This window comes from Cyclopterus lumpus, chromosome 13 (genome assembly GCF_009769545.1).
Source record: "Cyclopterus lumpus isolate fCycLum1 chromosome 13, fCycLum1.pri, whole genome shotgun sequence".
NCBI lineage: Eukaryota > Metazoa > Chordata > Actinopteri > Perciformes > Cyclopteridae > Cyclopterus > Cyclopterus lumpus.
This window is the reverse complement of record NC_046978.1, coordinates 16,615,912-16,631,275: the sequence shown is the minus strand read 5'-3', so window position 1 is coordinate 16,631,275 and position 15,364 is coordinate 16,615,912. Positions and strand designations below refer to the sequence as shown.

Genomic DNA, 15,364 nt, shown 5'->3' with positions numbered 1-15,364 from the left:
TCTCCATAGCGGACTTGTGACTAATTGTAGGTTTTTGTTACAACTACTGCAGTTTCTCGATTAACATGGATTTATCCGAGCTCAAGAACTGTCAGCTAATGAAAAAAACCAGAAAGCTGCATTCAATGCTGTACACATCCGTTAGAAGTGTCACAGTTTCATTTCAAGCCCGTCTGTGTGTTGGCCGCAGTGCCCCTGGTGTCTCGTATCTGCCCCAGCGACACCTATAGAGTTTGGAAGAGTGGCCAGTGTCTCCGCGTTGACACCACCCTGATGGGCTTCGACCAGATGACCTGGCAGAGAGGAAACCGGAGCTTCATTTTCAGGGGACAAGGTCAGAGGTCAAACTCTTGACGTACTGTGTGTGTATGTGTGCAGTCTTTGTGCCCATGTGAGGCTAGCCGGCTGCTGGCTCAAATCTCAAATCTCCTTTTCTACTCCCCAGCCTCCTTTCCTCCTCCCCTGTGTGAGCACAAAGATTATGATCACAGTTGTTTTTAATAGTAGTGTCACATTGTATTCAACAAGCTTGTGCGACACCATATGCAGCCAGACATATGGAGTCACTGGTCCAAGTTGAACAAAGCTTAAAGGCTAATAAACGTTATTTATCAGTCACGCAGGTTCTATTTGACGTAAATACAGTAAATATTCAGAGACTGGTGCAGATGTGATCCCATCTCTCCCCCTGCTTCTTCGTAGCCTCACTGGACGGAGTCATTTAACTCTGTACTGACTCCTCTCTGCATTATTTCACCTAGTTCTTCTTTTTCTGTCTTGCTCGCGACCCCGTCTGCCTGGATCTTCTTGCCATCTGCAGCCTCTCAACATCAGTCATCACCTCCCCTTTGACCTTTCCTCACATGTACATCTGTGTGTTTGCGTCCCGCAGCACTCGCTTGTCGTCCGTCCCCCATCATCCTCTGCCTCTCTCGCGCTCACTATCCCGTCTGTGTCGCCCCCTGCTCAGACTCCAGCGCGGAGGTGATGGAGGTCGACCACGACAGGCAGCTGGTGTTCTGCGAGACCTTGTGCGTGGCGTCTCTCGCGACGCTCTCGCCCGGCGGCGCCTGCAGCAGCAACGCCGCCGGTCTGAACCTTCTGGGGGCGACGCAGCCCACCGACGAGCAGGTAGCAGCCAGGCTGTCTGCCGCCGTGGTCACTACTCAGCTGGACACCCGCAACATCGCCTTCGAGAGGTCAGACGCAGCGCCGGTGCACGCGGAACGTGAATATGAGAATGCTAAGCGACGGTCTAGCGGTGCAGAAATCTTCCAGTCGTGATTGTGAATCATTTTCATGATGAAATTTCCAGCTGTAAAAACTAATCCTTATAGCTGTTCTTGATGTACTCATTTTGTGGTGCATTTATTTTGAATGTGTGTGGATAACTGTAACAGAAGAGCAGGAAATCAGGATTTCATATAACTCCATTCAGAATCCAAGAGCAAGGGTCTCGCCATTTTGCAACAATATTCAACAATCACGCTGGAAGAAATCTTCCAGTGAACAGGCACAATAGCCACTTTCTCCACTAACGGCAGCGGCAACACATTGTAATTCAGCCTCAGATGTTTTCTGCTCCGAACGCTGGCATTGTTTCCCCCCCCCCCGAGTGGACAAAATGTCTCTTTTGTTGTTGAATTTCTGACACTCTTCTACGGCTGCTGTCTCCCACGCTACAACCCACAGCAGCAAGTTCAGGCACGTTCTCCGGTGGCTGTATGAACGCATTTTTCAAAAACATAGGAAAAACACTAAAAGAAATAGAAGTGCTAAAGGGGGGAAAATACCTTTTAAAAAATGGCCTAAAAAGTGTCAGGAGTAAATGTGGTGTGGAGGAAGTGAGGCACAACTCAGCTTCTGGCTGTGTGAATCAGCCTCAGGTCATTTAAAAAAAAGTTGCGCCGTTGAATAGAAAGATGGAGAGGCAGATGGTAGAACAAAAAGTCATGAAAGAGGCAGACAAGACAGAAAGCCCACTAGGAGAGGACTGGAGAAGAGGTGTGGAGCAGGAAGCTTGTGTGCAATTTAGCAGTTTCACATATTGAAAGAAGTGGAAGGCGGAAAAAAAAAGGGAGGGCCACATAGAGGAGAGATTGATTGATGTGACAGAGAAAGAGAGAGGGACGACAGAAGAAGGAAAGTGTCGGACATTGAGGGATAGAGGGGAGATAATAGTGAAGAGAAGGACGAAAAGAGGGATAAAAGAAAGAGGAGGAGAGGAAAATGGATGAGGGGACAGCGAGAAGGCAAGCAGAGAGAAACAGAGAGAGAACGACGAATGGGACACAAAACTATTGGGGACGAAGGTACAATATGGAGGCCCAAACAAGGGAGTCGGTGGCTTTTGGAGGCAGGCGGAGAGAAAGAATACAAAATGGACTGTGGAGAGACCCGTGATAGATGAGGGAATCATGGGAACGAGACGCGGAGTGAATGTTAACAGATAAGAAGCAAAAAAGATGGAGAGCAGGAGGAGGTGGTGTTTGGGGAGGGGGGGAGGTAGGTGTCGTGGTAATCGTCTCCCTGTCAGACTTGTAACTCAGTGTCACCTCTGTGCATTTTCCCTTGTCAGCACTCCTGTCTACATGCCAATAATCTATTTATGATGCTTTATTGCACAAACTTTTGTCAAGCTGCCCAGACAGGACATCCCCCTCTGGAGAGTCAATACGTCTTTACTCAGCCACGCACTGCTAGAAACTAAAGCGGTACAAAGTTCACTGCGCATCCAGACACAGCATCATAAGGCGCTGTCAACGTGGGGCATCGTGAAGGTATTGTTGCGTTGCCCAGGGAGACCAGGTGGTCGTCTAAGGAGTTTCCTCTGGAGGGGATGCTATTTGGTCATAAACCAAAGTATTGGACAGTCAGAGAATAACCAAAGTAACTGCAATTCATCCGAAAGGGAACATGAATGTTTGTTAAAAAAATCTGCCCCTGATGTTGCCCCAACAAGAGCCACTAGCATGTCTGAAAAACCTCTCTTCCAAAACGGTCACATCATTTAAGATATGTCGGGAATTTACCTGATATCATGTTGTTGTTGTTGTCGAGACGACAGAGAACTGATGTGTGGCATGCGCTGACTCTCTGTTGCAGGAACAAGACGGGCATACTGGGCTGGAGGAGCGAGAAGACCGAGACAGTGAATGGATATGAAGCCAAGGTAGAGGGCAGCTCACTGGTCTCTCTCTCTCTGTCCAGAGGAACCGCCGACGCCGGAGCTCCATTTAATATTCCCTGAAAGTCCACCCCACTTGAAAAATTTCATTTCCAGGAAGAATCACTCCGACGGCTATTTTAAAACCGTTGAAGGACACATAACCTTCTGCGTTTTTCAAATAATGACAGATGAATTTCTGAAAGCGGAATTCTTCGCCCTGAAGTGAGGACATTTCATCAGCCCTTAAAAGACCGGAGGGCATATAAAACTTAGTAAAAAAGAAGTCTATCTATCCCGTAGATACATGCAATACCTTGAACCCCTGGAGGGTTAGGTGTGAGTCAGACACCCAGGACCGTCTCTCACTGGTGGTTTAAAAGCACTTCAGACAGGCTCTAAAATACTGCTGCATGAAAAGCATCTATTTTCAGCATCATTGATTGAGAGTCACAAACGTAAACAGACGACTCCTGTTGAGCTCCTACTGGACGTTTCTTTAGCTCTCGCCTCCTCTTAGAGCTCATCCTCTGCGTAAACTACAGAATCAGTAGCCTGCTCAATTTTTATGGAATGAGGAAGCAGGGGAAATAAGTGGATTGATAGTTTTTTTTTGTAAATGTTACAATGTTAGAAAAAAAACAAAAAAAGCTAAATTGAGTTTTTTTTTTTTTCTCCTATTCTGACAAATGTAAACAGTGGCTCATTTATGCTGTAAAAATGAGGGCGCTCTAACATTCACATGAATAAATAATGAGGGAAACAAAAGGCTGACAGCGTTGCCCCATCTTGGGAATTCTTTTCTCACCCTCTTTTTCTCAATCTATCTCTAATATTTATTTCGTGGGTCACACGAAACATATTAAGCATTGTCGTACTTCTTTAATAATTCATGTTTTTTCTTATAAACATGACTGTGTTTGGCTGATTTTGCAATGAACATGTTATTCATATATTCATATTATTAAACAAGCGGAACACAGAAGTTAATCGTCTCCTCCTCTTTCAGGTGTTCGCAGCATCCAACGTGGAGCTGATCACCAGGACCAGAACTGACCATCTGTCAGACCAGAACAAGAACAAGACAAAAGGTGCGCCACTATGTTTTGTCTGACCTTTGACCTTTGACCTCGTCGACCTCTTAAGCCATCAAGGTGTTTCCTGGCGCGCAGGTGTGTCGCAGGTGCGGCGGCTGAATTTCTCCATTAACCCCGCAGTAGCCGCTAAAAAGGGTCAGCGATGAGTAATCCCGCTCGGCGAGATCGGCCCCCGGGGCTCCGGCTGACGGCTAACGGCTAACAGCTAACGGCTAACGGCCCCTACAACGTTAGATCGCTGTCTCCGGCTGGTTTTCTGGTTCAGATCATAAATCAAACAGGATTAGCAGGCTTCTCTCCCCCCTCCGGCCTGTCGCTGTCAGCGAGCATCAACCGCCACATGCTCCTCGGAGGGCTCCACTCTCCCTGGTCACGACCCCCATCTGCGCTCTGCCAATACACAGGACGGGGAGCGCCGCACCGACTCCTGAATGGGGGACTCACTCCATTCGCCCTTCCCGTGTGCTACTTATACTTATTCTGTCAACACTGTAGGACAGACTTATGAGTTATATATATATATATAGATCCTAAGAGAGACACACATGATGTCAAGCAGCAGCTGTGCACTGATCAGCGGTCTGAAGGTCAAAGAGTGGACGCTTGTCTCATAACACACACCATGGCCCAAAAGCTTTGCTTTTAGCACTCGTGCAGTTTCTGGTTTATTCTGTTTGAAAGAACAAGCCACACACTCACATGTTGCTCATATTCCTCTCATATCCCATAATGAGCTGCTGGTATCAATATGGCACTCTGAAAACAAAGGTCATTGTGTGACCCTGAAATCTTATGTTCTCAATCGGCGTTTTACTATTATTTTATTACATTTAAGGACATTTCACACAAGGTCGTTCTGGGTTTGTGTATTTCAAGTACCAGTCAGGACTCAGCAACATGTGATGCCAGTTGTGTGGTCATTGTCTATTAAATCTGGTCAAACAACACCCACACAGTCTTACTGAGACCAGCTGAGCTTTTACAAGTTAGATGCTTGATTAATAATTATACTAATGTACACTTTTATTGATCCTCAGTGGGTAAATTCTTCTCTGCGTGACCCATCCTTAGTTATTAAGGAGCAGTGGTCCCAGGGAGCAACTGGGGGTTCAGTGCCTTGCTCAAGGACACTTCAACATGCAGCTATGGGGGAGAGCGGGGATCGAACCGGGTACCTTGTGGTCTCAGGACGTCCACACTCCCCCCAATGAGCTACAGCCAACCCCGAATAAATAAATATTCATTTAAATCAAATATTTACCGAAGATGCTTTTGTCCAACTTTCATACTTGCTGTACTTTGTTATGAATTCTTAATGTTGGAGATAAATACAGATTATTTTAATTTGTATTTATATGTAGGCAATTTAAAGTTCCCCTTGACTCAAACGATGTGTTTTGCTTATCGGTATCTCAGTTTAATACCTCGACATATAAACAGGATTGTGTGACGTCACAACTCGTTTTTTGGACATTCTCGTGTCCAACACGTTGCAACGTTAATATATTTTTTTGCATATTCGTAGATGCATTGAGAGTAGATGTCGTTTTAGGAATCTTTAACAAAAGGTTCATCATATTGCCGCTAGTAGATCCACTGATATTTAGAACATTGTCATGCAGCGGCTTATGCAGCATAATTTACTTCACTTAAATGAATTGTAGCAGTCCAGTGTGGCTCTGTTTCTGTAACGCTGGCCCTGATGTCTCTGATGACTAGACCACAACACAGAGTGCACTAAGTTATCTTGAGCATTGTGGAGCAGAGTGACATGAGTGAGCCCATTGTTCATGCTCTGTAGCGGAGGACGTGTTCACAGAACTCACACCAACAAGGACAGTTGTGAGTTTGCACATAACGCACATTCTCTCACTGCTGCTTGTCTCCGAGCAGGTGGGAAGACTCCACTGCAGAACTTCCTCGGGATTGCTGAGCAACACCTGGGACCCAACAACGGCGTAAGTGGACAGTTCATTGAGATGTTGACATTGCAATTGTAGTGATTGTCCTGTGTTGCGTTTGAATTAAATTGACAAGGATGTGATGGGTGATTTAAGTGATTCATGTCATTAGAGAATGAATCATCCCTCTGTTTTTGTTGTTGTTGTTGTTGTTCTCCTCTCAGCTTCATGCCTCTCTGTCCTCTCTACATAACAAACCTGGTGTTTTTATTTTTTGGCTTCGACATACGCTCTGCAGATACTTTGTGCAACTATAAAGCCGTTTCAATTTAAACGAGCTGAACACTTAACATGAAGAATCGACTGCAACCGAAAGGAAAATGACCACGACATGGAAATAATGTGTTTCTTTAGTCGTTAGCAGGCTCCGCCTCCTCAAAGAAAGGGTGGCCCTGCCCTTGACAGGGTTCACAAAGGTCGTACCTAACCGTGAAGGGTGAGCAGCTAATTAGAGCGGCGAACCGGCCGACGCATCATTTACTGCAACCGTGTGAAATACTGCAGTAAGAAAAAAAAACTGCCTCGTCATTTGTTCACAAGCGTTTGGCTTCTGAGCAGATGTGTCTTTGTTTTTTGTTTTTTTCATTGAGCTTTTGAAAATGTCAGCAAGCAAGAGGATAGCCTTGAAATCCCAGTGGGTGTTGAGGGTTTTCTCTCCGTGAAAAGAGAATAGCAAATAAAGAGACGTTTACAGTATGGATCACGGGAAATGCTGTCACATTGTTTTTTTTAAAATATTCATTATTTGACTTTCTGCACGCAGGCCCTGGTGACCCAGATGACGTGTCCCGTGATCACCAACCCCGCGGCGCTGACGGCCGAGGAATACTTCAACCCCGGCTCGTCGCCGACTCAGAGGGACATCGGCCACCCGTGCCAGCTCACCACCAAGACCCAGAGGTGACGCAAGACAGACGGCGGCGACAGACGGGGGCGACAGACGGGGGTGGCCACGCGTAACCGTCGAGTCACCGCCAAGCGCCACAGCTGACAGGCCGGTGGACAGAGATTAGACGGGGCTCACGCAGAACGTGCAGCCGTTCATGGCCGCTGACGAGAGCATTCAAACAGCTCACGACGAGACGTCTTTGCTTGACTATTTCAGCAAAAGAAAAACAAAAGAAACAGGATGAATTGAGGCATTTTAACGTTATTTATTTGTAATGCGGCTAATGCTTCTCTAATCCACCTGCCAGCCTGCTGGGCAACCGTCTTTCCACACAAGTCGACGTAATCGATGTCTTGTGTGTGTGTGTGTGTGTGTGTGTGTGTGTGTGTGTGTGGTTAAAGAGCTCATCACTTGATTGAGGGCATGAATTGCATCTGCTCATGTGCTGGTCCCCTCATCAGCATCCTTTTGTTTCCAGGTTTAAAGCCAAGCTGTGGCTGTGCGAGTCCCACCCTCTGTCCCTGGCCGAACAAGTGGTGCCCATCATCGACCTCATGGCGATCTCCAACGGCCTGTTCGCCAAGCTGCGAGACTTCATCACTCTGCGTTTGCCGCCTGGCTTCCCCGTCATGATCGGTGAGTGCTGGGAGAGTGAGACGGACGGGAGCGTTCGAGGGAGGGAGGGCGGTTAATTAAGGTCGGACGATGGGAAATCAAAATAGATACAAAGGTGGACGGAAAGAAATGAAGACGGAAAGATGAGGCCAGTGAAAAGGACAGAATGAAGCTCACTTGAAATAAAAATAATTGACATAAGGATAATGCGTGATGGACCCAGATGGTGTAAATAAAAATGCCCCCCCCCCCCCGCAGAGATCCCGCTCTACCACATCCTCAACGCCAGGATCACCTTCAGCAACCTGAACGGCTGCGAGGAAGGCTCCGGCGTGCGGGCGGACAACGACGTGGGGGTGGAGGGGGACGGCCGGAGGGACGCCCCGAGGACAGAGACCCCATCTCCGGGCAGCGACTCCTCCAGCGTCTCCAGCTCCAGTTCCACCAGTGAGAACACGCTCCCGTGCACTTTGTCTGTTCTTCTTCAGCTGATACGATTACGGATGAGGGCTCGACTGCAGATTCCTTTTCAACGAGCTGTTGTGTAAATCTCCAATAACATTTACTGCAGAATCTGGGCGTATTTTTTTGGGAGTATTCTGGATCCCAACAGCACCGTGTTCAAGCCTGCTTCCATGCCGAGGGAAGATATCATATAGTCTTATAGTCCTGTAGAAATACATACAGTTGAGTAAAATAGCATGCAAGGAAAACCTGATTCTTCTTTAACTTTGGAGTTATCTTCCTTTCACTCCGAAAAGACTATTCTATGTTTCCTTTCCTACTCTCCTCCTTCGGTATAATCTCCTCTACTGTTGGATAACACAGATTTCTTTACGACAGTCTGCCACACAGGGTTGTTTCGAAGGGTCAGGAGATGTGTTGAAGTTGAAACCATCCACTGTGGATGAGAAGGGGACGTAGTCACCCATTGGCTTGTGAACTGTGGTTTTGAACAGTGTGATTTGACCTGTCAATCACAATGTAGCCCCGCCCTAAAACACACACATACATTACTAAATGAACACGATGACGCTGTACCGATGAAGATTTGAAACTAACGATTTAGACCCGTAAACTCAATGTTCACAATGTTTACTGAGTTAAAGACAAAGTTCTTCTTCTCTGAAGTTTCTTTTTTATTCAGGGTTGTTGGGAAGAGAGCGCGGGTAGATGTCATGAAGTTCTGGGGCGTGCACGGTAAAGTAAAATGTGTGAACTGCAAGCAGTTGGACATAACTTTGCCCTTTGCCCTGCGCTGCAGCGTCGTGTCGGGCCGGAGAGATCCCCCCGTGTGTGTTCGAGGCCCCGGCCGGATACTCCATGCTAACGGGGGGCAAACAGAGAGACAGCATGGGGGACGAGGAGGAGGACCTGCTGCAGTTTGCCATACAGCAGAGTCTGCTGGAGGCCGGCTCCGAATACGATCAGGTGAGCTGCCTGTGAGAGGACGTTGCCACGGCAACTGTTGCCCGGAAGGTTCAGTTTAATCAACCAGCCTACTAATTAAGCTAAGAGTGTATTTGTTATTAACCAATAGCTCTCTCTGGATAGCTAATGAATAGCGTTAGTTGGTTGTAGCAAGCTAGTTAGCCAACATCACATCCCTTGCACTTCTTCTCTAGTTTTTGGAAGAGCCCCCAAAAAAAAATGGACGGCCTCCAAACGTCCTTTGAAACGTTTTACATCCCGTTTTCAAGGTTCACGGAGCCATGTTGCCATATCAACCGAGCTGCCCGATACTCCCCCGATGTAATATCCAGTATTATATTACAATTTACAGCAGTCAATTCACCAATAAGTCCAGCAATACCAGACAAATAGACACAGTGGGGCATCGACCACTTTCAAAATACAAACAATCAATACTGAAGCGAAATCAATAAGCAGAATAAATTGCTTGTGATGTGTTGGAGACCCATTATATTCAACACGGCCCCGGGAGAGGTGCTGTTCTGAAACCCTGGTTTCTGAGATCCTGGTCCTGATAGTCCTTGGCCTTCTTCCAGGGGTACGGGGAGAGAAGTATAACTAGGCTCTGGAATGGAACAAATGTGCCTTTTTTTTTTTAGATTACAACTCCAATTTGGATGCAGGACAGGTTTTAAAAGACCATACTGCTGACATTTCATGTCAAACATACGAGGCATTAACGACTTATCGTGCTTATCATCTTCTTAAAATACCATAAAGTTGTAATTCCCCATCTCTCGTTCCCATTTTCCTTTACATTTACGACAGCGTGAATCTTAACTTGCGGCACACAAGGAATCGGAGAGGGGGGCCGTTATGTGAGGAGCTTGTGCCGCATAACTACACCACTTTGTCAAAGAATCCAAGATTCGTATTAATTCATGTGAATTATCTCAACAGTGTACTGAAATGAAATTCGGGACCCGATAGAAGGTATGAGAACAGGGCCGGATTGACCAGCTCTGGGGAGCCGAGGCTAATATTAGGGGCCTCAGATACACGTTACAGAATAAAAGTAAATATTAAAGGTATTCTAACTAGATTATAAGACAGGAGTATAAACTTTGTTGTGAAATCAGATCAAACATCCAACACTCAAAGCCGTCATTTAGAGCAAACGGTATTCGGTGTATTAAATGTGTAGGTGTCTATCAATATTAATAGCTGTATCACTAGTAATGATATTGAGCGAGTTTACAAAAGAACCAGCTGGATCGATCTAGTTTCCATTCAGTCAGTTCATAATTCATAATCAAGCTGGCCTCGCCGTGTGTGTGAGAGGTACTTCAGCATACATTAACATGGAAAGGCCTGCTGGGAGGACGCCGTCTCTTTAAATGCACCGCCGTCTCTTTATTCGTCCACCAACACCACTTCCTGTGTCCTGCTCTCTGACTTCCTGTGCCTCCTCTTTGTGTCCAGGTGACCATCTGGGAGGCGCTGACCAACAGCAAGCCAGGAACACACCCTCTGCCCTGCGACCCAAGTCGTCTGGAGAGGTCAGGCGGCTCTTTTTCTTCAATCTCGTTCTTCCTCCATCCTTCTCTCTCTTCTTCCTCCATCCTTCTCTCTGTTCTGTAAATCACGATGTAGTCCGACCCCTCTATTGTCAGAAAAAACAACAACCAGGAGCTGCAGATAAAGTCGGATAAACGCATCATTTGTTAAAAATGAACGTGACTTTTATCTTCAAAAGAGCTGGAATCCTTAAAAAAAAATAATAATAAAAAAATAAAAACATTAATCCCCATGAGTGTCAGGACAAAGGCGATGTTTCCTGCTGTTCCTTCACCTCTATTGTCTCCGACTTCCTCTCACTTTGGTCAGATATTGTCATTCTTCACAGTCTTCCATTGTATTCTTTTTTTTCCATCCTGCAGATCTTTCCCGTCGTCCATGACTCACATCCTGTATTCCTGTCCTGTCCTCCCCAACTCCATTCTCTTATCCATCCTGCTATTCTCCTCTCGTCTCCTAGTGTGTGTGTGTGTGTGTGTGTGTGTGTGTGTGCGTGTGTGGAAAGGGGGTAGACTGGAGGATGGGAGAGTTTCCTGCAGTGCTGCTGTTGTCTTAAGCTTGTTATCTTTAGACAGTGTTTTCTCCCCCCCCACCCCCCACCCCCCCCTGTTTGCAGGCGAGTGGATGGATACACAGTGTTTCCCTTATTCGACACAATCTTGCTGTTGCAGTGTTTACTGACATCAGCGTTATGATGTTCGAGGTTGTTCTTTAATGTCCTGCAATGGGTAAAAAAAGGCAAATGCAATCTGGGCTGTTTTGATTGAATACGTAATACCTTGAAACAAATTATTCTGCATATGTTCTAGAAACTATTTAGACATTTTTTTTAAGTGGTACCATGTTGGATTATGAGTGATTATCGATTAGCTATCAGCTAACTTTTGGCTTTCTCTCTTTACATCTAAGCGTTGGTGAAAAGTCGATGAAGGGCAGTGGGTCCAACTTTATTTTCTTAATACTTAAAGCTGCTCAGATGTGGAACCACAACATGTAAAAGTAAAGCTAATGCAATATTGAACAAATATCTGCTTTTGGGGGTTAAAGCGCCAATTTCTGTCAAAAGATATTCCCCATAATTCATTCAGAATCCAACGCTCCCTCCCTTTGAATCCTGTTCACAACATCAAGCCGTGCTCTTTCCCCGTACGGATCAGCGTCACACAAATGGCTCCGAGCAACGCTTTTGTCCCGTGTCCGTCTTTTTTCTTTTAAAAAAAAACAAAAAAAACAGCGTCCTCGGTGTTCGTTTATAATAAGCCATCGATTCTACAGCGGAGCGTGTCAATGAAGTCATCGCCAAGAGGTCAAAAGGCCTGATAAGCCGTCAGCATGCGTTTGAAATTAATCTGCATTCTATAACGTTGATAAATCAACAATCCAGTCTGCAGTTAAGGAGCTAAATGCTACATTCCTAGATAGTCATTGGCCGTCAAAGTTAAAGTCTGGCCAATAAAATGTTCCGGTTGTTTTTAATTAGGCTGTGGGAGAATGTGGATAGTGTGCACATCCAACCAGTTTAGTGCAGCAGCACACTGCACATGGGAAAGTGAGAGGATGCTGCATTCAACGTGGACGATCACTTCAATATTACAAATGTGCAAGTGGAAGTTTGACTCGAGTGTCAGAATGTGTGTTTTCATAATGGTTCAAAGCTTTCACAGCTAGATATTCACACATTCAGTCACGTGGCCAACCCTCAACTAAACTTTCTCTTATTTCATTGTTTCTTCCATCCTCTCCCTCCTCCACCAGGACCCCCCAGCACAAGCCCCGAGCCCCCTCCAGCCTCTCCTCCACCCCCTCCAAGAAGCAGCCGACCACCTGCAGCTACAACGAGCAGCTGCGCATTGCCATGGAGATCTCGGCTCGAGAGCAGGAAGAGGCGGAGCTCCGGCGGCGGCGGGAAGAGGCCGAGCTGCAGCACATCATCCGGCTGTCACTCATGGAGAAATGAGAGCAGAGTGGCGGTGGCCCAGCAGGGGGTCTGAGAGAGGGGGGGGGTCGGACCAAGGGCACATGGGAGAAAAAGGCAGCAGAGGCTCCTTTTTAAAAGCACACGCCGGAAAGTAAACGGCAGAACCATCTCGCTGGTTCCGATGCGATCAGTTGGCCTCCTTCATTCTCTCCCATGTCCTCCTCCGGACCTTCAACCCCCCCCCCCCGTGGGTCTGCATTGGGTCTGCTCCTCCGGCCTCACTTTGCTCCTTCTGGTGCCCCAGGGATACGGTACTTTAGGCCGGTGCCAGTTTACAACCAACAATACATCCAATACAACACGTCTAGTGTGTGTGTGCGTGCGTGCGTGTGTGTGTGTATATGCGTGTGTGTGTAAACCAGCTCTCAGCACAGTTAACAGGTCACCTTCTGACCTTCTGGACCAGCGGTGTCGGAGAACACTGTAACCTTTTGTTTAAGTTGAGTTGAATGTTGTCGACAAACCTGACTTTGAATGAAAACAAGAAAAAAAAAAAAGACCGACTTCAACTTTGTTTTTTATTTTGCACAAAATCCAGATGTACTGTATTTAGCTTGTTGGCAGATGACGTACAGTACATGACCGTTAATGGTTGTAGGTGACGAGTTCGAGCACAAGGCGTGGCTCCGGGTTTAGGAGCACAGATCGGATCGATGAGTTTGTGGCCGGCCTGTGTGTGTAATTCAATTAATAAAAGGGACTTGATAGTGGGTTTTCGTAAGTGGATTGTGGAATAAAATGTGTTAAGTGTACATGTGCATCCTCTCACCTTACATGAGCGGATGATTTCCTCAAAGTCACAATGTGTGTTTAGGCATGGTCTGCACTCGCGTGAGCTTCATTTAGTCCGACTCGAGTCTGAATTATGATGTCAGAGCCCGGCTCTCGGAGGGGACCACTGGTTGTGCACAACGCGTTGGAAACAAAACCAGATCTGAAAATCACTCCCCAAAACAACAACTGTGGAGCGTTGTGTTCTTGAATTGGAACGATTGTTCAGTCTTGCTCTCATAATTGTAAGTCACGTCATATTGCAAGGACTCGAGGCTAAACCACGCATCGGGGAGCACATTTAGCAGTTTTGTTGCAAAGGGTCGAGGGCGGATGCGACATTTTGTTTTTCCTTTCCTTCTTTTTTGTTGTCGTTGTATTAATTCTTCAAAAAGGAAAATGTACAACTTTCACTCTCACTAATATCAGCACAAAAAAACCGGAGGAGAACCACCGCGGCCTCCTCTCCAAGTCACATTTTAAGCTTGCCTAATTGATGAGAATATGATGTTCAGTTTTTATTTAATTTTTTTTTACTTTTTAAAAAACATTGCGGGGAAGAAGATGCGAGATGTGTTCATGGTGAATGCCGGGGGATGAGAGTCCAGACAATGATTCAAATAAAGAAACATCTTTTTGGAAACAGCGTCACATGAGTGGGTTTCTTTTCTTTTTAAATCTATTTTTAAAATTACAGCTTTCACGTGCTTCAAATCCCTTGACCCACACACACACACACACACAGAGTTACAGCTGCAGCTTTCCACTGGAAGTTAGTTTCCTCTGTGAAGGACGTGACAAAGGCAATTAATTTCTCACGAGATGGAGAGCTGCAGCGTCACTCGGCACCAGAGAGAGTTGATCTGTTTTTAGCAGCTCCCTCTTCCATCACCCTCCCTGTGACATGGATTCCCAGGGGGGGTTTATGCCTGTAGTTATTTAAGGCTTGACGGGGAGAAACAGGACAGCTTAGAGATTCTTAAACCCTCCAAGAAACCCCACTGCTTTTTGTGCAGAGGCTGCTTTATCTGTGCTTTGGCGGTGGGCTGGAGAGAGGACTTTCCCCCAGTGAATCAGCAGTATGTGCCGCGCCCTGACTCAGCTCCACACGATGAATAGCAGGCGTGTGTGTGTGTGTGTGAAGTGAATTTGTAAAAGAGCCGCAGACAAAAACAAGATGTGTGCGTGTGAAGCTGAGAGCGTCGTTATGCAAAGAGGAAGGACGCAGCGTTCCAGATTGTTTTTCCTCACTATTCAACTATTTCCCTGCTGACGGTTCAATTTGGGACTCGCAGTGTGTGAAGAAGTCCTTCAACCAGCTGCTCCGTCCACTGAGGTCAGTGTAATTGAGGAACTCAGTTATATTTATTTATAAAGTCATAGTATTGTATGTAAACAAAGACATGACAATATGTCGGAAAAGGTAATAGTATGTCAAAACATCAAAAAGGTCCATTCAGAATAGAAAGTCAAAGACATTACAAATGTCATAGTTGATGTGCAAAAGTCATCTTATAAAAAAAGTCAGAAATAGTATAGCATGTCATAAAGTCTTCAAAGTCTATGATAAAAGTGATACTATGGCATGTAAAAAAAAAAGTCTGTATGAAAATCAAAAAAATGATGATTAAAAAGTCCTAAAATAAATATGCCATCTCATAATTCAGCTCCTGCTAACCTCCCAGCAGGCTTATGGCTGCGGCTACAGTTAGAAGGTGAAACGTCGAGCAACACTTTCTCTCATCTCACTAATAGTCTCGAGCCACAGCCTCCCATCGAGGGGGGGGGGGGGGGGGGGGGGGGGGTCACATGGCGACAGCAGGGTGGCCTACAGCTCCGGGTTTAATTACCCACATGAAACGGTAGGTAAATGTCAGCCTGAAATAAGCGGTGCCG

At 46.1% G+C, this 15,364-nt stretch overlaps 1 protein-coding gene across 2 annotated transcripts in view; it reads left to right on the top strand.

Annotated features, from left to right (window-relative positions):
• Positions 1-12,695, top strand: part of ankrd13b (ankyrin repeat domain 13B) — a 30,635-nt gene extending 17,940 nt beyond the window's left edge. The window contains exons 5-17 of one of the 2 annotated variants that reach the window (XM_034548553.1): positions 191-334; positions 971-1,040; positions 1,080-1,199; positions 3,106-3,172; positions 4,176-4,257; positions 6,157-6,221; positions 6,988-7,124; positions 7,592-7,749; positions 7,987-8,175; positions 8,993-9,159; positions 10,624-10,700; positions 11,082-11,093; positions 12,475-12,695. In XM_034548553.1, the coding sequence (XP_034404444.1) occupies positions 191-334; positions 971-1,040; positions 1,080-1,199; positions 3,106-3,172; positions 4,176-4,257; positions 6,157-6,221; positions 6,988-7,124; positions 7,592-7,749; positions 7,987-8,175; positions 8,993-9,159; positions 10,624-10,700; positions 11,082-11,093; positions 12,475-12,676 (1,490 nt within the window). In that variant the 3' untranslated portion in view covers positions 12,677-12,695. Of the gene's footprint in view, positions 1-190; positions 335-970; positions 1,200-3,105; positions 3,173-4,175; positions 4,258-6,156; positions 6,222-6,987; positions 7,125-7,591; positions 7,750-7,986; positions 8,176-8,992; positions 9,160-10,623; positions 10,701-11,081; positions 11,094-12,474 lie in introns of both variants that reach the window. The other variant, XM_034548552.1, reaches the window with a different exon arrangement.
• Positions 12,696-15,364: the final 2,669 nt, after the last annotated feature.